This window comes from Clarias gariepinus, chromosome 13, assembly GCF_024256425.1.
Source record: "Clarias gariepinus isolate MV-2021 ecotype Netherlands chromosome 13, CGAR_prim_01v2, whole genome shotgun sequence".
NCBI lineage: Eukaryota > Metazoa > Chordata > Actinopteri > Siluriformes > Clariidae > Clarias > Clarias gariepinus.
In genome coordinates, this window is record NC_071112.1 from 25,720,903 (window position 1) to 25,742,175 (window position 21,273).

Consider the following 21,273-nt stretch of genomic DNA (forward strand, 5'->3'; position numbering starts at 1 on the left):
CTTCCTTGAAATTCTTTACGAAATTGTCTCAGTGTTTCCTTCCAGCGAGCACAGACACGCTTTTAAACGCGAAACTTCCGGTTTACCCAAAAGGAAACGAGAACAGGTTTCCATGGCAACGTAGACACAGAGCCGCCGACCTGAACGGGAAAGCGCGTGCAGCAGAATCTTCGTTATCAACCTGTATGTTTAGTCCATAAACTTTACGGTGATTGTTTATTGTGCTTTCTGATTGTTTTTTACACCATAACGATATACCTTACATATCTATACAATATAACTTTCTTCTTTTTTTTGACGTGAGGTTTTTTTTTTTGTTTTTACAGTCGCTGCAGAAATCCGGCCTAGCAATTTCTGTGCGATTAATTCATCATGGATTTTGAGAACAAACTAGAAGAACTTAACATGACACCAGATGAAATAAACCATTTCACTAAAGCCATGAAGAACGAGAAGTTTCGTGAGCTGCTCCATGAATACGCAGAGGAAATATCAAACCCTGAGAACAAGAAGAAGTATGAGGAGGAAATCACACAGCTGGAGCAGGAGAGGGGCATGGAGGTCAAATTTATCCACCCCAGTCCCCATCATGTGCTGAAGACCAGTGTGAATGGAAAAGAGAAGTGTTTTATCAACATCTGCTCGAATAATCTAATCAACAAGCCTACATGTGAAGCCAGAGCGAATGAACAGGGCCAGGTTGGACAGTGCTGGTCACTGCCATACAGTCTAACACCTGGCAGGCCTGATAGAGACAGCAGGGGCAATAAGTGTATGATATATGATGTTGTTTTTCATCCAGACACACTCTACATGGCAGGCAAGAACACAAGATTCATGAAGCTTGTGAACAGAACTGCTACTCAAGGGGTCGAGACCGCCTTTAAAGTCACACTGGAGAAAGCCTATAAGTTATTGAAAAAAATCCAATACAAGGGTGTGCCTCAGCCAGCTGTAATACGTAAACCAATCCCAGGTCAGCCCAGGAACAAGGAATCCTCTTCGCATGATGGAGCTTACCCAGACACTATGCCAATCGAAAATCCTGCACTTTCCTTACCTTCTCTTACTCAAAGTTCTGTCAAACAAAGTTCTTCACTGCCTATACAACCACACTACATGGTTAAATATAGATCATTTGTTGATCTGCAGGACTACAGATGCTCCAGAGACTCAGCTCCAAGTCCACGCCCAAAAGAGATTATCATAACCATAGATTTACCCCTTCTTAAAACAGCAGCAGATATTGACCTAAATGTGACTGACAGAAATCTGACTTTAGCGTCTCGAAAGCCAAACTACAAATTGGAGCTAAAGTTATCCTATCCTGTGGATAGTGACAAAGGAGAAGCCAAATTCAACAAAGCTACAAAAGAGCTCGTCATAACTCTGGCTGTACAGCCAGCTAAAAACCCTGCTGTGGGTTATATTGAGGGAAATCAGTCTGAAAGTGATGATAGAGATTTGATGAAGAGTCCAGATAAACCAGATGAAGCACAGCATGATGCAGAACTGGTCACAGAACATACAGAACAACAGAATTTCTCCGATACATGTTCTGAAGCACAGCCTCAGGAAAACAGGCCTGAACAAGAAGAGGAAAAAGATACACATCTCCACTCTAATGATAAAATTACCTCTTTGGAATCCGAATCTAATCCTTTACATTTGGCAGATGCAACACCAACTCCTGAAATAAACCACACTGACACATCCAGATCATCGGAAAATGCCATGAATATGCCAAAACATGGTTTCTTTCCCAGTTCACATATATGTACCCATAATATGTCTGTAAAGCTTCATGCTAATGAAGAGACTGGCAAGGTAAGACATATTAGCTATTAACCCATGTTCAGCCAAAGACACATTTATATAAAATGTCTATTTAGGGCACACATGCACCTTTTTGTAAGTGATCATGCTGTATATTGGGGATGTCCAGTGTTATGCACAGAGGACTGGGGTGGATACAGCTTTTTTTTATCCAAACAAGAGAAACCACACTTGATTCCATCCATGAACATGGACTTCTCAATTCTCAGGTGTGGTTTAGCTTGGTTGGAATGAAAAATTGCTGCCCAGCTCTTTGTAGATGAAGACTGTCATATTCTAAATCATACTTTGTTCTTTTTTTTACAGGATAATCTTCCCTCAGGCACTAAATCAGTACAACATTCTGCCATGGCACCTGCTGTAAAGCTTGAAGATTTTACACAATTTTCTCTAATGGATGGAACAGAAAATGGGTCACCACTCGAGGTTCCTGCAATGGAGTCACAAATACAACAGGCTGCAACACATGTGGACGAAACTTTGCAGGATGTTCGAAATAATCCTGCAAACACATCCAACTGGTTAATGGAAAAAACTGAGGTACCGGTCATCAGTGATGGACCAACCCAACTTAATTCTCCATTAGACAAAGATAATACAAATAATTCATGTGAAGTTCAAGTGATTAAGGCATTGTCTAAGGAAGAAAATAGTTGTAGTAATCTCAGTTCCACCCTAATGCAACTAAATGAGCAAATGGATAGTGCTGATTCTTCCAAACAGACCAAAACAAATATTACTATGACCACTCCTGCTATCCTTAGAGAGAAAAATCCTGAAGATAGCAGTGAGGTCATTATTGTTGACCAGACCACTTCTGTTGCCCTCTCCTTTCAAAACTCTCTGTGGTTTGAGCTTGACTAACAACATGACCAACAACATGCTTAACTTTAAGTATTTTATTATTTTATTATATAGGTTTTAGTGATGTTATAGTAACACATGATTGGCATAGGTACCCAAATAAAAATATCAGTTTGTAATATTGTCAATCATTAAATAAATGACATTTCTAAATTCAAAACTTAATTTTCCTGTTTTTTTTGCAACTCAGCGGCTGAGGATTTGTATTTTGCCGAAGTCTGTTCACGTGGTGTTTGTGTGTTTCTCTTGCTATGGGAGTTGCAGTCCTGCAGTACAAAGACATGCAGTGTAGAATGATTGTGTTTCCAAATTATTCATACAATATGATTGGGTGTGTCTGTGCTTATGCCCTGCCTTGTGCTCTGACATTAGTTTCTTTGGTTGGATAGGGTCTAAGCCCCCCTGCAACTAGTGTGGAAATAGATGAATTAATTAAATATCCCAATTTATTCATTCACTGCTCTTTTGCAAGAAGGTTTCCTCTCCAGCCTTTAATAATAGTTGGTGATTTTATGATTTTTCTGGTTTCTTTAAGCAATGATCTTAACTCTTCAGCCCTTTCTAAACGTTTTGCATTTTGGGAAATGACTTATGAGGCATACAAAAATAAACTAAGTAATGCCTTTTAGGCGGCTGTAAGTTTATATGAATAAGACTTCATCTAATTAAGGTTAATTTCTTTAATATTTGAGCCAAGGTTTTATTTTTTTTTGTTAAACTACTCTCCACTCAAAGGGCATTAACAAGATGTCATTAGCTGAATAGTCTAATAATTTACAAAACAAAATGTTAAATGAGTTTTTTTTATACTTCCAAAATTTACTTTTTTCAAAAATGTTAATTTATTTGATAATACAAACACATACACAAAAAAAAAAACATGTCATACACAAAATAATGGACCAATCCATAATACAACCTTGAACGTGGCTGTAAAACTACCGGATATTTATTTGGCTGAACCTCCTTCAACACAAGCAAACAATAATGCTGAACAATAATCCTTGCTGCAACTTTATATCTGTAGAGTGGAAATTTAAAATAAAAAATAAATAAATTGTGACCACAAGGTACTTCATGCCATGTGGTGTTTCTTGATGGGTTAAAATTGACCTTTCACCACATCAGTGTCAGTATCACACTGTCAATATCATGCATCACGGGAGCAAGTCCTGTTCACCACAGTCAACAGGACTGGTGATTATTACAGAGATTGATACGAGTATAAAAACTACTATTAGAGTCCACATGAATGGAAGGAAGAACTTCTTCTCAGCTCAGGCCTCTCTGCGCACAGCCGTCCAGGAACTGGCAGTAGCATGTGAGCGAGCAGAAATGGCACTGAATAGGAGCCTCTGTGCCTCCCATGTTATCTACAAGCACCACAGTGTGGGAGACTTGGTGTAGGTTCATGCTCACAGCCGTCTGTATATGCGAGCTTACACAGGAACAGCCGCAGTTGCACACCTTTGCCAGTTCCATTTTGCCACAAAGGTGAAAGGGAATGAGATGAGGTCCATAAGGGATTCTGTTGCAAAGAAAATAGACATGTTTGTTCACTTTGCATTAGGGTTTAAATTTCAGCAACAATTTTATTTTACACAGGATTTACACCATGGCCAAAATGTAACCAATCCACGTTTAAAATTTTTTTTTTAGTTTTGTAATTAAACTGAAGATAATGTACCAAATCAAATTACGGAAGGTGTATGGCTATCAGGTAACCATCCTGCAAGCTGCATATTTAAATCACCACACACTTGTCTTACACTGACAATGAGTCTTACCAGCTCATTGTCATCCAGTTTGAGGGTAACAAGCTCACAGTTTTTTATTAAACTGAAATCTTAAGGAAAGAAATGTAACTAAACCTTTACTGGATCTTTAATGATCTTGCTTGTGTGAACCGCTCAGACCACATGACCCTTTACTATTGCTTAAAAATAAAATTTTTATACTCCCTCGCAAACTGAAGCCTTTTTTTCTGATTGGCCTCACCAATAAGTAGTTTTCATATAACGACACAGCTGTTTAGCCCCATACCTATGAGTTTTCATCACATTGTTTGTGGAAATGCTTTTACTTTCACTATTAAACACAGCTGTGAATCTGTGATTCAAGCATTTAAGTGATGGGCATGATCTAAGATCACTTAAATGACCACCCCCCCATTATTTTTTCCAAGAAGATCACCGTCCAGGTTTTAATCACATGTGGGACAACCCATTTCCAGTAATTTCAAAATTGAGAGACTGGATTTTTTGCTTTAATTATTTCACTTTATATGTACTAAATCTAGAATATGACAGTTTTACTTAAATTCAATTACCAAAAAAAATTATGCTTAAGATATTCTAATTTGTCAGTTTACACAGTCATGGCATGCTGGAATTGTTGATTTTACAAAATATTTGAAGAAATATTTGAAATAGTAAATGATGCTCAGCATCAGACTTCCAATGTTTAAGTAATAGGTATTTGGTTTAGTCGATACTAGCAGATGTAGTATTTTTCTGTGTATTAGTATGGTGTTTACATATGGTATGGTACGGTTAACCTTTGCATGGAATTGCCCACTGCAGTAATTATCCAATCAAAGGATCTTACTGTAAATATTTGCTTATTTAAATTCTAATGAAAACTTTTTTTTGGTCATGCAGTGTACTTTCTATAGTTAAACAAAAACAGGACTAATCATCTGTAAACAAGCAATTCAGATAAAAATTACCTATAGTTGAGCACAGCTCTGGAAGCCAGCTCCTCGAGACTGAGAGGTAATGTGAGCTGAATGCTGTGATCAAAAGGATTAGGTTGAACAAAAGGGTTCCCAAACAGGTCCAGGTTCTCCAGAGACAGCTTGCGGAAGTCTCCAGGCAGCACAGTGAGCTTATTATGGGCCGCTGACAGAAAACGCATTTTGGTGAGCCGGCCAATGTGGAAGGGCAGCCTTACCAGCTCATTGTCATCCATTTTAAGTGTAACAAGCTCACACAACTTGCAAAAGCAAGCAGGCAGCAGCTTTATGCAGTTTTGGCTCAGGTCCAGACGCTGCAAAGATTTCTGCAGACTGGAGAGGCACAGTGCTTCACTGAAGCTCTCCAAACGGTTGTTGTTAAGAATCAGTTCTGTCAGGAAGCGGAGATCCCCGATGGTGTCTGGGAGCTTCTTGATATGGTTATTACTGAGGTCAAGTGTTCGCAGTGATTTTAGACACAACATGCGCATGTCCACCCTGGACAGCTTGCAGTAAGACACTTGCAGCTGCTCCAGCGAGTACGGGAAGCTAGATGTGAGTGGATAGTCCTTCTTGGACATGATGGTGAGCTTCTTTTTGGGTTTCTCCACATCTCTGGCACGAACTGGGGTTAGTGTGGAAAGTGCAAAGCTGTCTCTACAGTTTCCTCTGTGTGCAAGTTGAGCAGCTGAAAGGAAGGTTTTCAAGCTGGCAGTATCCGCCTAAAAAGATGCATTAACAAAAATGTGTGGTCATCATATAACAAGAATCTCCAGTGGACACAGAAACTTAAAACTAATTATGAATACCTGAGAGTAATAAAACTAATCCAGGCTACAATGTAAATCAAAAGTAAAGGCCAATGATGGGAATGTGACAATATTGAGAATGCTTTCCTGGCCCTGCATTCCCACTAAAAAATATGAAGAGTGAACAATAACGTCTAAACCATGTACCCAACATGTCTGGCCAGCCATGTCTGTGCAGTATAATGAGAAGACTCTTTTAATGATAAAAAGAAATAAGAAATTTTAACATTTTACCCATACAATACAAAAAAACAAAACAGCATTACCTTGCTCATGCAGATGTCCACCATGGGTTCTTTAAGTCGTACGGTGGCTTTCCCCTCTTCTACAAAGCATGTAAAAAACCTCTCTATGTTCTCCTTAAGCTTTATGTGTAGAAAACAACATGGGCAAAGCGTCAGTAGTATTTTGTATATAAAATAAACTCTTTCTGACCATTCAGAATTAAGCATTATGAATATTGATAACGGAAGACTGAACAATTTTGCTATGTGCACCTGACTGATAGCATGGAAGAAGTACAGTATGAGGTGCCAACAGCAAAACAAAAAATACATAGCATCCAACATGGTGAATTTAACGGAATGATGTCATACCCTATAGTCTTCCAGTAACACTGACAGGTTGTTTTGCTGCAGGCAGCTCATACTTTATCCATGCTAGCAGTCAGGTGCACATAGCCAATTTGTTCAGTCATACCACCTCATTGTTGATAAACAACATGGCCCCAAGTGTATTATTCAGTATTATACAGGATTTACTTCTGTAATCTGATTGAATGAGAGGCAATCAACAAGTGGTGATAACAGAGCATAACAGCATGTTAAACGATATTACAACCCTCCGCAGTACTGGAAAGAGGGGGAAGTGTTCATCTTTCTTAAACTTTTCCACAATTTGGGTGGGTGAATCTGTCAACAGGACAATGATTAGTCGTGAAAGAAAACTATAAGAATACACCACCCCCACCATGAAACATAGTGGTTTCAGCAACATGTTATGGGCATACTTTCCTTCAGCAGGAACAGGGAAGGTGGTGAGAGTGGTTGGGAAGATGGACAGAGCCAAATACAGAGCAACCTTGGAAGAAAACCTATTAGTCTGCAAAAGTTTTGAGACTAAGTCTGAGACTGTTTCACTATCCAGCAAAATAATGACCCTAAACATACAGCCAGAGATAGAATGAAAAGGTTTAGATCAAAGCATATTCAAGCGTTAAAATGGCAGAGTGAAAGTAAAGACCTAAATCGAATTGAGAATCTGTGGCAAAGCTTGAAAATTGCAGTTTGCAGACGTTCTCCATCCAATCAGACCAAGACTGCGCTATTTAGCAAAGAGGAATGGGCAAAAATTTCTCTCTGGATGTGCAAAGCTGGTAGAGACATACAGTACATTACCGATGTAATTGCATTGAAAGTTTCTACAAAGTATTGACTCAGTGGGGCTGAACACCAATGCACGCCACGCTTTTCAGATAGTTATTTTATAAATTTTTAAAAACATTTTACAATTTTCCTTCCACTTCAGAATGTGCTGCTTTGTGCTGGTCCATCACATAAAATCCTAATAAAAGTTAATTTACGTTTGTAGATGTAACATGACAAAATGTGGAGAAGTTCAAGGGGTATGAATACTTTTGCAAGGCACTGCATGTGTTGGCAGAGCAAAATATCAAATAAATAAACAAATGCATCATAATCTAATGAGGTTTTGGGGGACTGTTGTATAAAAGCAATATCCCACTGTAGGCTATGTGCTGTGAAAAGCACAACAGTACTCTCTCGTGTGATGATAATAATATTGTGTAACACACACATTATAACACACTTGCATAACTTGCACACTTCGTCTGTTTTTACAGTGTTTATATTTTGATATTCATTTCATACTTTTGCATATTTTTCATATTCTGCCTTAATTCTATGTTTATACACACCTATTCTTATGTATACCCATATTTAGTCATTTCTATGACTATTTTTATGCTTATTTTCTAGATTTTTTTGCGGCATTCATTAGGGGGGCAGCAAAGAAAGAATCTCACTGTACAGGGGGGAACAAGTTTCTTTACTGTGCATATGACAATAAATTGTAAACTTGAATTACTTGGTGATTTGTCAGGTTGTGCAGGTCAAACACACTGTTCTGATACTGATGGTTCAGTAATGGTCCATAACCCTAACCCACCTACCATTAAAACACTTACCTTGTACTTGGTTCCAGCTCTGTCTTTTACTGTGCAGATCAGTAAATAGACGTTAGTCCGCTGTGTACTTTTATCCACGTGTTTCCCGATAGACAGCACAGCCCTGGACCCTCTGCCTTTGCTTTTGACGCCGAATGTCGGCAGCATCCGATTCACCACTTCAACATCGCACTGCAACTTCATCGCGGCGCAGCAGGGCAACACCTACCGCCGCACGCGCCGAGCTCCACCCGCAGGACGGAACAGCGCGAATACTAAAGACTTGACTAGCTAGCTAACCTACTGGCTAACGCTAAACGTTACTACTTACCAGTTAAATCGTAATGTTAAAAAAGTGATGTGAAGAAAAGTTTACCAGCATGGGAAATCGCAGAAATTACTCACACAACACATGTCCCACTATTAGGCGATTAAAACAGCACAACAATTATAGCTAAAAATAAAACCAGAACATAGTATTCGGTCTCTAATATTGAAAGTATTAAAAGTTTAGCTATAGAAAGGGTTAGCCTATGCTAGCTCACAGGGCCACGAAACCAGGCAGTATTTTAAACCCACACTGCTAATGCAGCATGTCAGTCCTTAGATGTCATGTTTTAAGTCTGACGGGTTTAGTTTTGTTCTCTAACGCAATCACCCTGAGATTAAACTCGCTGTTTGAGAGGGAACTTCTCCCGCGCAGAGCTGTTTACAACCGCCTCGCTACGTCTACTATACTACGACACTAGCGTACTTAACAGTACGGGGAGAAACAGTACAGCAGCGGGTTCTTGGCATACTGTCTAGTACGTTAGTGTCCGCTTTTTTCAAGTTGACCCTATCATTATGGCGGCCCAGTGTTGTCTGAAGTCACTTCCTGTTAAATCCGGAAGTAACTTAAAGTGTAAAACGGGTTCTTTCATGCGCGTGAGTATCTCCGCGTTAATCGTGTCTTTGATCTCAGCCTGTGTACGACCTGCACACTGCTAACCCACAGGTGATCTCTAGCTCTGCAGTACTTGTTTTTTTTAATTATTATTATTTTATTTACGTTCGGTTGTTTCTGCATTGTTTACGTGTTTCATTCGAGAAATTTAAATTGCTATGATGTAAATATTTACTCGAAGGACCTACTTTAACATTTTATTTAAACATAATAATAGAAGATTCTAAAGTCTAAATTCTAATGACATTAATAAAAGCAGTTGTGAACAGGTCATGGAGTAGCCCCTGTCCTGTCCTGTCCTGCCCTGTGCATATTTCCCTGCTCTAAAACACGATTCAACCTGTCAGCAAATCCTTAAAGTGGTTGTGTGTCTTGGTGCATGGAAAAGTAAAATGTGCAGCAGAGATGGTACTCTCTGAACCTGTGGCCTTAGCAGTAAAATAGGGAAATAAAAACAACACCATATTCCTTGCCTGTTCCTATAACTAGGTAAGGATGGCAGACGATGATGACGACGGCAATCTCCAGGAGTTCCCAGAAGAGCTGGATGAAGAGAGGGATTTTGGGTGGCATGAGCAGGGAGAGCTGGACCAGTCTGAGGGCGATGGTGATAATCTGGAGTCCATCTTAGACACTCCAGCAGAACGCAGTGGTCACATTGCAGTGGTTGACGAAAACTGTATATATGTCTGGGGAGGATATAAGGTAAGCTGATATGCCAGTAAAATATAAAGTTTGCAATCATTTCTGAAAATAAAGACAAACCTATCTATTTTTCAATTAATCAGAATGCTGAAGCCCCCGAGATATTTGACTTGTACTTGCCACAGAATGAAATCTGGATATACAACATGGAAACTGGAAGATGGTACATTTTTATTAACTAAATGCTTGTACGTAATTGATAAACTTTAATGTCATTTTTGATTCATTTTATCACAAATATATTTCCAGGAAAATGCAGGTGTCTAGAGGAGATGTCCCTGACCCAATGTCGGGCAGCTGTGGTGTGTGTGTGGAAGGCATTCTGTATCTCTTTGGAGGTCATCATGCTAGAGGAAATACTAATTTGGTAAGGTTATCTCTCCAAAGGCTGCAGCATGTCCCATATGGCTGAAAGATTGTCCACAGGAATAGCTAGGTATATGTTAACATCATATTTGTGCATATCAGGTCAGCGATGAACAGCATGACTTAAGTCTCAATCTATAGGTTTGGTGTTTTATTGTATTGTAGATTGGCAAAAAAACCTGTTGTAAGGTATAATTTGAATAATTGTAACACAGCACAGGAAAATTCTCAAATTAAAAGGTGTTTAATTTTTCTTAGCCGCATTTAATTCAATTCAATTTTATTTGTATAGCGCTTTTAACAATTGGCATTGTCCCAAAGCAGCTTTACACAATCAAAAGAATTATTTAAGTTTGTATGGAATGTGAACGTGTATGAATCAAAATGGTCAGATAGTCCTTGATGAGCAAGTCGAGGGCGACAGTGGCAAGGAAAACTCCCTGAGATGGCAATAGGAAGAAACCTTGAGAGGAACCAGACTCAACAGGGAACCCATCCTCATCTGGGTGAAACAGAGAGCAGGAATTGATCTGCAGTCATACTGTGTGTTAGGTGGCAGGCAGTTCAGCATCACAGTTGATGTTAATTGATGTTAATATGGAGTCCAGTTAGTTATTAAAAACTCAGGTAGACTTGTATGAACTATCGAACTGTCAAGTCCTCAGAGAAACAGCTGCCAACACCAGTCGAGGCCAGAACCATCTTCTAGGTAGCGAGAACCATCCCCAGACACGAGACGCATCCCAAGAGACACACGGGGCATCCATGTGACAAGATCTCAAACCACAAGCGGGGCACCAGGATGGGTCAGTCAGGTCCGAAGGGCAGAGGGAGTCTGAATCACAGGCAGCTCAGGAACAACATGTGTAGCTCGACAGAGAGAGGGAAGGAGAGAGAGGGGGAGAGAGAGCAGAAGAGAAGAGATAACAGTTAGGTATGGTCACAGTCACATAATGTATAATGTGAATGTATATTTAGTGTAGAGTGCAAGCAGAGACTCCGGCAGGACTAACTATGACAGCATAACTAAAAAGGGAGAGCCAGAAGGAAACACAGACATGAGGGCTCCCTGAGATGTAAAGCAAACAATCACCTCACCGTCAACAAACCTGAGTGATCAATGAGAGTGAGGAAGACAGCATCTAAACATACCAGTTCACCATAATACTCTACGTCCATGAGTCCCCCAGATCTGCTTCTTTACCTATGGCAAATCTATTTATAAAAATGCTTGATTAAATAAATAGGTTTTTAGCCTAGACTTAAACACTGAGACTGTGTCTGAGTCCCGAACACTATTTGGAAGACTATTCCATGATCTTGGGGCTGTGTAAGAAAAAGCTCTGCCCCCAGCTGTAGTTTTCATAATACGTAGTACTGACAAGCAGCCTGCATCCTTTGATCGAAGTAGGCGTCGCGGATCGTAAGACACTAACAACTCACTCAGATACTGCGGCGTGACTGCGGCTTTATATGTCAAAAGTAGTATTTTTCAAATCAATGCGAAATTTCACAGGGAGCCAATGAAGTAAAGATAAGATAGGTGTGATGTGCTCGTATCTTCTGGTTCTAGTGAGGACTCTTGCTGCTGCATTTTGGACTAGCTGAAGCTTGTTTATGCACCTAGTTGAACAACCAGACAGTAAGGCATTACAATAGTCCAACCTAGAGTTGATAAAAGCATGAACTAGTTTTTCTGCATCGTTTAGCGACAATATATTTCTTATCTTGGCAATATTTCTGAGGTGAAAGAATGCTATTCTGGTAATATTATCTACATGAGCTTCAAATGAAGGACTGGAATCTATAATCACACCAAGGTCTTTCACTGTTGCACTTGATGGAACAGAAAGGCCATCTAAAGTTACAGAGTGATCTAGAATTTTACTTCTAGCTATATGCGGTCCTATGACTAGAACTTCTGTCTTATCTGGGTTAATTAGCATCCAATTTCTTATATCCTGCACACATTGCTCAACTTTATTAATCTGGACTGCTTTGGACTGAGAACTGTAAATTATATGTGATATACGAGGTGGTATCAAAAAGTTTGGAGACTAGTTTTGTAACTCGTCAACAGATGGGAGTACAAGGCTGAACGCACAGTCACAGGGAGCACTGACCTTCATAAGTCAGTGTGCCAAAAGACATGGTCATGTGTACATCGGCAGTTGTGCAACTGGTGCTATTTTGATCAAGTACTGTATAGGCTTATTATGAAACTGGTGTATATGGGTACGACCCTGAGAGAAGCAACAGTCTTCACAGTGGAAGAGCCCTTCCATGACCTAAAAAAGGCGAGGCGGCTCTGCAGCTCGACCAAGTACATGCTTATCGTCTTTATCAACATTCACGGCATTGTGCATTGAGAATTCGTCCCCAGATCGCCAATATCGAATTATACTGCCAGATTTTAAGGTGTTTGAGAGAGGACTTATGATGAAAACGACTGGATCTGTGGCACGCGAATCTCAAAACTTTGATACCCCCTTTTGTTTCATTTTCACTTTTGTAGTCAACCTTATCCTTTGTATCACAGTCTAAATTTTCAGTCTCATTAATGTCAATGCAGAGCAACTATCTATTATCTACATCTCTCTGTGTGTTCATTGACTGTCCTGTATTTTAATAGACAGACCATGCTGATGGCTTGCGTCTAACTTGGACCCTGCTTTCCCACAACTATTCTTTAAATATATTATCAATCCTATAACAGTTCATTTACAGGCACTTGAATGGCATTTTTTTCACATATAATTCTAATAATAAATAGATTAAAAGATGTCTTACATAACAGTGAAAATAGAAAAAAATCCCACACAGAGATAAGTTCTTGTTTTCATTAATGTCATGGTAGCTATATACAGTGCATCTTGGAAAATTAGAATATCGTAAAAACAATTTTGTTTTGTAAAGGAATTTAAAAAGCGAATCTCTCTAGATTCATTACATGTACTGTATATTGAAATATATCAAGCATTTTTTAATTTTTTTTTTTATTTGAATGATTATGGCTAATAGTTCTTGAAAAATTCATATCTTAAAATATTGGAATATTTCCAAAGATCAATCAAAAGCTTTACAATTGAGAAATTGTTGAAAATTTTAAAGAAATTGCTCATTTGTAAGTCGTGGGTGCTTTAGCACAAATTAGTGCATCAATGCAGCATGGCATGGAGACATTTGGCCTGTGGTACTGAAGTGGCTGGTTATCAAAGACGAGATTGCTTTGATGGCTGCCTCCAGCCTGTCTATTGTTGGGTCAGGTGTTTATTTTTCTCTTGACAATACCCCATAGATTTTCTTTTGGGATTCAAGTCGGTCTGGCTGGCCAATCAAGCACTGTAATATCATGGTCAGCAAACCAGTTAGTGGGTCTCTCCTTTTTAAAGATGTACTATAAAATAACCATCACACCAGGCTTTCTTTTTGTTTCTTTTAAAAAGGAATAGACAAAAAACTTGGTTTGTCATTTCAGAGAGAAAACTGGCAGTGCAAACTCCTCTGTCTGCTGAGAGTCAAGAGTCACAGCTGCTCTTTTTGGGGGGTTTTGGGAGATAGGATAGAGCTTTCCTCATAGTAGGTTATACCCTCACATGACAGCATGAGCAAGAGTTCGAATATAAATGGGTCTTATAATAAAGAAACATGCCTGGGGGGTAGAAAATATAAGACAAGGCAGAGATTAAATTTGAGGCACAGCTATGAATATCTGGGAATAAGATCTATCTCCATATTTGAAGTACACTGCAGCACAATCTAATATTTACTAAAAATTCTTTTCAATTTAGCATTGAATAGCATTTATTCACCCCAGTCCCATATTACCCAACTAATGACAGAAATTAAGTCAGGCAAAATACAATTAGATGGTTGTGTTTGTAGTATCTGTGTATCACATGCAGCATATTTCTGCTTTTTTGATGCTGCTGATGGTGTTTAATTATTTTCTACCACTGGTACAGGTTTATCGTCTGCCTCTGAGGGCCTCTGACTTCCAGTGGGGGAGGATGAAGGACCTTAAGGGTTTGCCCCCCACAAGTAAAGACAAGCTAGGCTGCTGGGTATACACAAACAGGTTAGGATTTATCATAATTCTACATAGTGATTAAATGAAATGGCATAATCAATGAACAGCAGCAGCTAATGACCATAAATCATGATTGGGCTGTACATTGATTTTCTGTGGTGTTCAGGTCAGGTGGGTTAATGAATAATAAGCGGGAATTTAATAATAGCAAAGCCTAGAACAAAATTAAGTTGGGAGACTATTGTACCTGTTTGATGCTATATGTTGCTGGCCCAACAAACCAAATAAAAGCTCCTAGATTGGCCCCAAATTCAGGTATTATATAATAAAGTTTTTGAGGAAGCATATGACGGCGTGCAGAGAGATAAGCTGTGGAATTATGGACGTCTGGAATGGCAGAGAAATATATTAGAGTGATGCAGGACATGTATGAGAGCTGTAAGACATTGATGTGGCTCTGAGCCCCTTCTTGTTTGCTCTGGTGATGGACAGGATGACAGATGAGGTTAGACTCCATGGACTATGATGTTTTCAGATGACATTGTGCTTTGTAGCAAAAGCAAGCAACAGGTGGAAGAAAATCTAGAGAGGTGGAGGTACGCTCTGAAAAGGAAAGGAATGAAGGTTGGGAAAAGACAGAATACATGTGTGTGAATGAGAGGGTTCCAAGTGGAACAGTGAAACTACAGAGAGCAGAGGTAAAGAGGGTGCAGAAGTTTAAGTACTTAGGGTCAACAGTCCAGAGCAAGGGAGAATGTGGTGTATAGACAAAGAGATGTGTGTACTGTATAGGCAGGTTGGAACAGGTGGAGAAAAGTGCCAGATGTGTTATGTGACAAAAGAGTATTAGCGAGAGTGGAACCAAAGTTTTCAGGACAGAGGTTTAATTCAATAAAATTTTATTTGTATAGCACTTTTAACATTCGTTATTGTTGCAAAGCAGCTTTACACAATCAAAAGAATTATTTAAGTTTGTGTATATTGTAAATGTGGAAAAACTCCCTGAGATGGCAATAGGAAGAAACCTTGAGGGGAACCCATCCTCATCTGGGTGAAACAGAGAGCAGGAATTGATCTGCAGTCATACTGTGTGTTAGGTGGCAGGCAGTTCAGTATAATAGTTGATGTTAATTGATGAGACCAGCGATGCTCTACGGTTTGGAGACGGGGGCACTGAAGAAAAGACAGGAGGCAGAGATGAAGGTGTTGAGGTTTTCTTTGGAAGTGACAGGGATGGATAGGATGAGTCCATCAGAGGAACAACCCATGTTAGATGTTTTGGAGATCAGTCAGAAAGGCCAGAATTAAGAATTAAGGCAGTTCTGAAGGCAAAAGGGGGTCAAACACCGTATTAGTATGGTGTTCCTAATAATCCTTTAGGTGAGTGTATATAAAGTAGTAATAGCTTGATTCTATTTGATCGGTTCCTTTTAATCACAGGCTGGTATATTTTGGGGGCTATGGATATGAGGCAGAAGCAGACCATCGAGGAACCTTTGAATTAGATGAAAATTCTCTTCTGGTAGGCAATTAACATTTTTTTTAAATGTTACTTAAAAAAGGAGGACTAGTAGCAGCCTTTGAATGTCATGCTTTTGCAGGGTAATCACCAAGCACGTGGCTGGAACAATCATATCCACATTCTTAACCTTGAAACTTCAGCTTGGAGTCAACCCATTACAAAGGTAGTAAGCATTTATTTCTGTATGACCTTAAAATGAGAGTTTTAATTGTTTGAAGGATGAATCCAATAATAAATCTCCTTTTCTTGATGTGTTTCGAAGCAATGTTTATTAATCATAATCATAACTAGACTCTGATTTATTTGTATGCATCACAGGGAAATGCTCCAACGCCACGCGCAGCTCATGCTTGTGCAACTATGGGAAACAGAGGTTATGTTTTTGGAGGCCGATATATGGTGGGTATCTAAAAAGTGAAATTTCTAAAGAATTATTTTTTTAATTAATCTTTGCCTTAGTAAAATCTGTTTCTCAACAGGATCATCGGCTAAATGACTTGTACTATATTAACCTGGACACCTGGGAATGGACAGAAATGTGAGCTGCCATGTAAATCTGGCACATATAGTAAATTAAGGTTGGTCATGTTCATTTGTGAGGCAAATGTAATGTGCACTTATTTTAGGTCGGTACCCCAGCATGGTCCAGTTGGCCGCTCATGGCACTCTTTCATACCCATGTCATCAGATCACATCTTCCTGTTTGGTGGCTTCACTACTAATCGAGAAACGCTAAGTGAGTAATAAAAGACACTGACTCCAGATACCAAGCTGTGGTGTATTTCATAGTGGTTTATTCTAGGGCTCGTCTCATATAGGTGATGCCTGGCTGTACTGCGTGACCACAAATGAGTGGAAGCAGGTTATGCACAACCACAAAAAAAGTCCGAGGTGTGGATCCCTTTAATTTATTTAAGACAATAAATTTTATTTAAAAACATAAAAAAATGCTGGTCATATTACATTCCTTTAACGTGTGTTTGTTTTCATATCTTGGGGAAGACTTTGGCACACAGCATGCCTAGGTCCAGATGGAGAAGTCTTTGTGTTTGGGGGCTGCGCTAATGATCTTCTCTTACATCAGCAAGCAGTAAGTATAGATATGCATGTTTAAGGGTTATTTGTGAAAAACAAGCTGTATTTTGCTTCAGCTAACAGTGTTGGTTACATGCAAGGTTTTTTTTTTCATCAGATTAAAATGGCAGTAGGGTTAAAGATTAAACTGACGATCAGTTCTAAAATAACCATGAAAGGGGAAACAGACATCCATTTTGTGTTGCTAAAAGATTTTGAAATGGCATGCGTCTCTTCAGTATTTTTTTGCAATATTTACATTGGATTTTATCATAATTATGATGTCTATATTAATTAAAAGCTTGGGACATAATAGAAATTATGTGGGATAACGATTGTGTACAAATCATAAACAAACCAATACTTTCATACTACAACATTTACTCTGCCATTCTCGCTTCTATCTAATTGCATCTTCATGAGGAGGCAGAGATGAAAATGTTGAGGTGGCAAGTGACAAGGACAGAAAGTATTATGAATGAGTCAGTCAGAGGGACAACCCATGTTAGATGTTTTGGAGATCAAGTCAGAGAGGCCAGATTGAGGTGGTTTGGAGATTGTGAATATATCAGTAGAAGGATGTTGAGGTTGGAACTGCCAGACTGGAGGTCTAGAGGAAGACCAATTCTTGCTTTTATCTAATTACGGATGCACTTTTGGGTTATTGCTTTAAAGCCAGAAACTGTTTTGAACACCTGATTTGCTTTTTTTCCCCCTCTAGTTCACACATTTATTCTCAGTCGTGGTAAATTTTGTTTTTGTTTCAGTCCCATAGCAATGAGCTACTAATTTTCACAGTCCAGCCAAAGTCTCTGCTCAGGTGAGTGTTTAGCACAAGCTCTTACACAATGCAGTCAAATGGCTAATCAGTCACCAGAGATGTTGTTTCGTGTGTTTTTATGCATAGGTGCTGCAAAGAGGTGGTCGTGCAGCACAGACATCGGCTTGAGAGTATGTTTGAGTGCTTGCCCAAACATCTCCTACACAACCTTCAAGGGAGATTTGGTTCACCTACTGATGGAGGGTTCTAGAACCATGTGTATGCAAATTTCATAAGCTAAGAGCAATAATGGGAATCTGGGGCATAACTCTAGTGCTCCTGTGCTTAAACACAAGGAGGCTTGTTTGCCAAGTCTGCTGTGACCAAGATGCTAATGCTGTGAAGATTAAAGGCCCCTTCTAGTCCAAAATCAAAGCTTGTATGTTAATTGTTTGGTAAAATCTGTACATTGTAAATAAAAATGTATGATTTTTACGTGTTTGAGTGACGTTGGCATATAAAAAGCTGTGATTTCACTCCTGAGCATTAATTTCCTGTCAATTAGTTTTTTACCATCGTCTCTCTATCCACTAAACAAGCAAACAAAAAGGATATTAATTTATTATTATTAATAATAATCAGGCCTTCAACTATTTTTTTAGGTTATCGGTATTATATACAGTACAAATGATATTTAAGGAAAATGTTTTATCTGTATGATGGATAAAGACTCAAGACTGATATAATTATCCATTATTGGCATCCATTAAAAACTTGTACATAAAGCATAAGGCCTACATTTTTTTATTTTTTATTTTACATAACTGTATGTTTGTTTTTTTTTTGTCTGTTGTTTTTCCTGAGGCAAAAATCATTCCTTTCATGTCATTCATCTGGGGCCTTTGATTATATAGGGTGTGTGGGTTTGTCACTTTTTATTTAAGCAGCAAAGCATTGGCATAGTGCATGTCGAGTCTTTCATTTACTTTCATTTTTTTGTTATAGAAATACCGGTCAAGAGATGAACAGAACTTTCTATACACTGTACACAAGAAGTTAAAGTGCATGAGCATAAATTTTGTCTCTGTCTTGTTGTGCATCTACTTGAAAGGATAAGAACATTTTTCACTTGCACAATCTAAAATGCTACTTTTACTTATTCTGGAAAAGGTATTTTCAAAACTTAGAAGCTTTGAACTGTCACTAGCACTATTTTTTTCTTATTTTCTTTTTAGGTCACGAACAGTTGTGTTTGCGTTTCACTGCATGTCATACAGTGTATGGTTGTGACGAATAAATAAATATAATTTTTCTGCATTTGAGAGCCATTATGCACTTCACGGTAATATTTTCAAAAGGAAATTATACAGAATAATACAACACTTAAGAGACATGAGATACTCTTGTGTGAAAAGTTATGTTTGCTATGTCTGAGTATGTCTGCTACCTCCATCTTCTGATCAGGATTTATGAACTTTATGACCTTAAGGGAGCATGGACCTACATGTGGATGGTTGATGCCCAAACAGATGTTACGGTATGTGGTGCATCACTGTAATATAATAAGGTGCTTTCATCAACTACTGAAGTGAAAATTAAACTGGTAGTGAAGAAGGCTGACAATGCATAGTAACTGTAACTTTTCGTATTTAACGTTTTTCATGATCAACAATCTTTGCAATAAAGGTTTTATGAGCACACAAACTTCCCTTTTACCTTTTTTGTCTGAATTTGCTAGTTAGTTACATATATAAAACGCAAATATACTTACTATAAAAACGCAAAGCCTAGAACTCCCATCTTATTAATTGTAACAAAACTGTGATAAAGGGATGTACAATGTTTTTTTAAAATCATACAAAATTCTAAGAATAACCAAAACAATTTTGGCATAAAATTTTCCCACTTATGCTTTTTAACTATTTTTTTGACTCAAAAAGTCCAGAATCATGAATGACAAGGACTAGGGATCACGGAAATACTTGTTGACATTGCATTATATATATATATATACGTAAACTCTTAACTGTGGGACCTTTTTATATAGACATGTGTGTGCCTTTTCAAATCATGTCCAATCAACTAAATTTACCACAGGTGGACTCCAATTAAGCTGCAGAAACCTCTCACGGATAATCAGGGGAAACAGGATGCGCCTGAGCTCAATTTTGCAAAGGCTGTGAATACTTATGTACATGTGCTTTCTCAAAAAAATAAATAATTTATAAATTTGCAAAAATCTCAAGTAAACTTTTTTCATGTTGTCATTATAGGGTGTTGTGTGTAGAATTCAAAAAAATAATAATTGAACACATTTTAGAATAAGGCTGTGACATAAAATGGAAAAAGTGATGCACTGTATATATATGGCATGTTTTTTAAATAGTGAATTTTAGAGCATTTCCAGAAACAATGTTCTTACAGGATTAAGACTAAACAACTGTGTGGCTACCACTGGTAAGTGAAACTAATTGAACAAAAAAAACTCAATTTGCTAAAAGAGCATAAAGATTGGAATTTGGAGCAATGGAAAAGATCATGTGGTCTAATGAGTGTACAGTCAAAAGTTTTGAGAATGACACAAATATTAGTTTTCACATAGTTTGCTGCTAAACTGCTTTTAGATCTTTGTTTCAGTTGTTTCTGTGCTGTACTGAAATATAATTACAAGCACTTCATACGTTTCAAAGGCTTTTATTGACAATTACATGACATGTATGCAAAGAGTCAGTATTTGCAGTGTTGTCCCTCCTTTTTAGGACTTTTACAATTCGACTGGGCATGCTCTCAATCAACTTCCTGAATGATAGCAACCCATTCTTTATAATCACTTCTTGGAGTTTGTTAGAATTAGTGGATTTTTGTTTGTCCACCCGCCTCTTGAGGATTGACCACAAGTTCTCAATGTGATTAAGATCTGGGGAGTTTCCAGGCCATGGACCCAAAATTATAACGTTTTGGTCCCCGAGCCACTTAGGTATCACTTTTTGCCTTATGGCACAGTGCTCCATCATGCTGGAAAATGCATTGTTCTTCACCAAACTGTTGTTGGATTGTTGGAAGAAGTTGCTGTTGAAGGGTGTTTTGGTACCATTCTTTATTCATGGCTGTGTTTTGGGGCAAAATTGTGAGTGAGCCCACTCCCTTGGATGAGAAGGAACCCCACACATGAATGGTCTCAGGATGCTTTACTGTTGGCATGACACAGGACTGATGGTAGCGGTCACCTTTTCTTCTCCGGACAAGCCTTTTTCCAAATGCCCCAAACCATCAGAATGAGGCTTCATCTGAGAATGACTTTGCCCTAGTCCTCAGCAGTCCATTCACCATACTTTCTGCAGAAGATCAATCTGTTCCTGATGTCTTTTTTGGGAGAGAAGTGTCTTCTTTGCTGCCCTTCTTGACACCAGGCCATCTTCCAAAAGTCTTCGCCTCACCTGCC

General features: G+C 38.6%; 3 protein-coding genes across 4 annotated transcripts; 2 read left to right on the forward strand and 1 right to left on the reverse strand.

The window, feature by feature from the left end:
• The first annotated feature begins 49 nt into the window (after positions 1–49).
• Positions 50–3,357, forward strand: dnaaf2 (dynein axonemal assembly factor 2). Its single transcript, XM_053510285.1, has 3 exons — positions 50–183; positions 327–1,827; positions 2,143–3,357. The coding sequence occupies exons 2-3, from the start codon at positions 373–375 to the stop codon at positions 2,698–2,700; spliced, it is 2,013 nt and encodes a 670-aa protein (XP_053366260.1). The 5' UTR covers positions 50–183; positions 327–372; the 3' UTR covers positions 2,701–3,357.
• A 193-nt stretch (positions 3,358–3,550) lies between these two features.
• On the reverse strand, positions 3,551–8,640 carry lrr1 (leucine rich repeat protein 1). 2 transcript variants are annotated; one of them, XM_053510287.1, is made up of 4 exons: positions 8,450–8,640; positions 6,510–6,608; positions 5,429–6,156; positions 3,551–4,228 (listed from the first exon to the last, which is right to left on the reverse strand). In XM_053510287.1, the coding sequence occupies exons 1-4, from the start codon at positions 8,630–8,632 to the stop codon at positions 3,973–3,975; spliced, it is 1,266 nt and encodes a 421-aa protein (XP_053366262.1). In that variant the 5' UTR covers positions 8,633–8,640; the 3' UTR covers positions 3,551–3,972. The 2 variants fall into 2 exon arrangements, with proteins under 2 accessions (XP_053366262.1, XP_053366261.1); XM_053510286.1 differs by lacking the exon at positions 8,450–8,640 and having other exon boundaries at positions 3,553–4,228; positions 6,510–8,442.
• Positions 8,641–9,315: 675 nt separating this feature from the next.
• Positions 9,316–19,148, forward strand: klhdc2 (kelch domain containing 2). Its single transcript, XM_053510306.1, has 14 exons — positions 9,316–9,425; positions 9,864–10,079; positions 10,163–10,242; positions 10,329–10,446; positions 14,411–14,523; positions 15,916–15,997; positions 16,077–16,160; positions 16,316–16,396; positions 16,477–16,535; positions 16,624–16,733; positions 16,816–16,888; positions 17,000–17,087; positions 17,839–17,891; positions 17,979–19,148. Exons 2-14 carry the CDS (start codon positions 9,870–9,872, stop codon positions 18,100–18,102), a joined length of 1,275 nt encoding a protein of 424 aa, XP_053366281.1. The 5' UTR covers positions 9,316–9,425; positions 9,864–9,869; the 3' UTR covers positions 18,103–19,148.
• The last annotated feature ends 2,125 nt before the right edge of the window (positions 19,149–21,273 follow it).

Coding starts and splice junctions, on each gene's coding strand:
- lrr1 (XM_053510286.1), bottom strand. CDS start 6,812: ATGTTGGATGCTATGTATTTTTTGTTTTGCTGTTGGCACCTCATACTG. Junction 6,157..6,509: donor TGGACATCTGCATGAGCAAG/GTAATGCTGTTT, acceptor GCATCTTTTTAG/GCGGATACTGCCAGCTTGAA. Junction 4,229..5,428: donor AGAGCTGTGCTCAACTATAG/GTAATTTTTATC, acceptor TCTTTGCAACAG/AATCCCTTATGGACCTCATC.
- klhdc2 (XM_053510306.1), top strand. CDS start 9,870: ATGGCAGACGATGATGACGACGGCAATCTCCAGGAGTTCCCAGAAGAG. Junction 10,080..10,162: donor ATGTCTGGGGAGGATATAAG/GTAAGCTGATAT, acceptor TCAATTAATCAG/AATGCTGAAGCCCCCGAGAT. Junction 10,243..10,328: donor AACATGGAAACTGGAAGATG/GTACATTTTTAT, acceptor ATATATTTCCAG/GAAAATGCAGGTGTCTAGAG.
- dnaaf2 (XM_053510285.1), top strand. CDS start 373: ATGGATTTTGAGAACAAACTAGAAGAACTTAACATGACACCAGATGAA. Junction 1,828..2,142: donor CTAATGAAGAGACTGGCAAG/GTAAGACATATT, acceptor TTTTTTTTACAG/GATAATCTTCCCTCAGGCAC.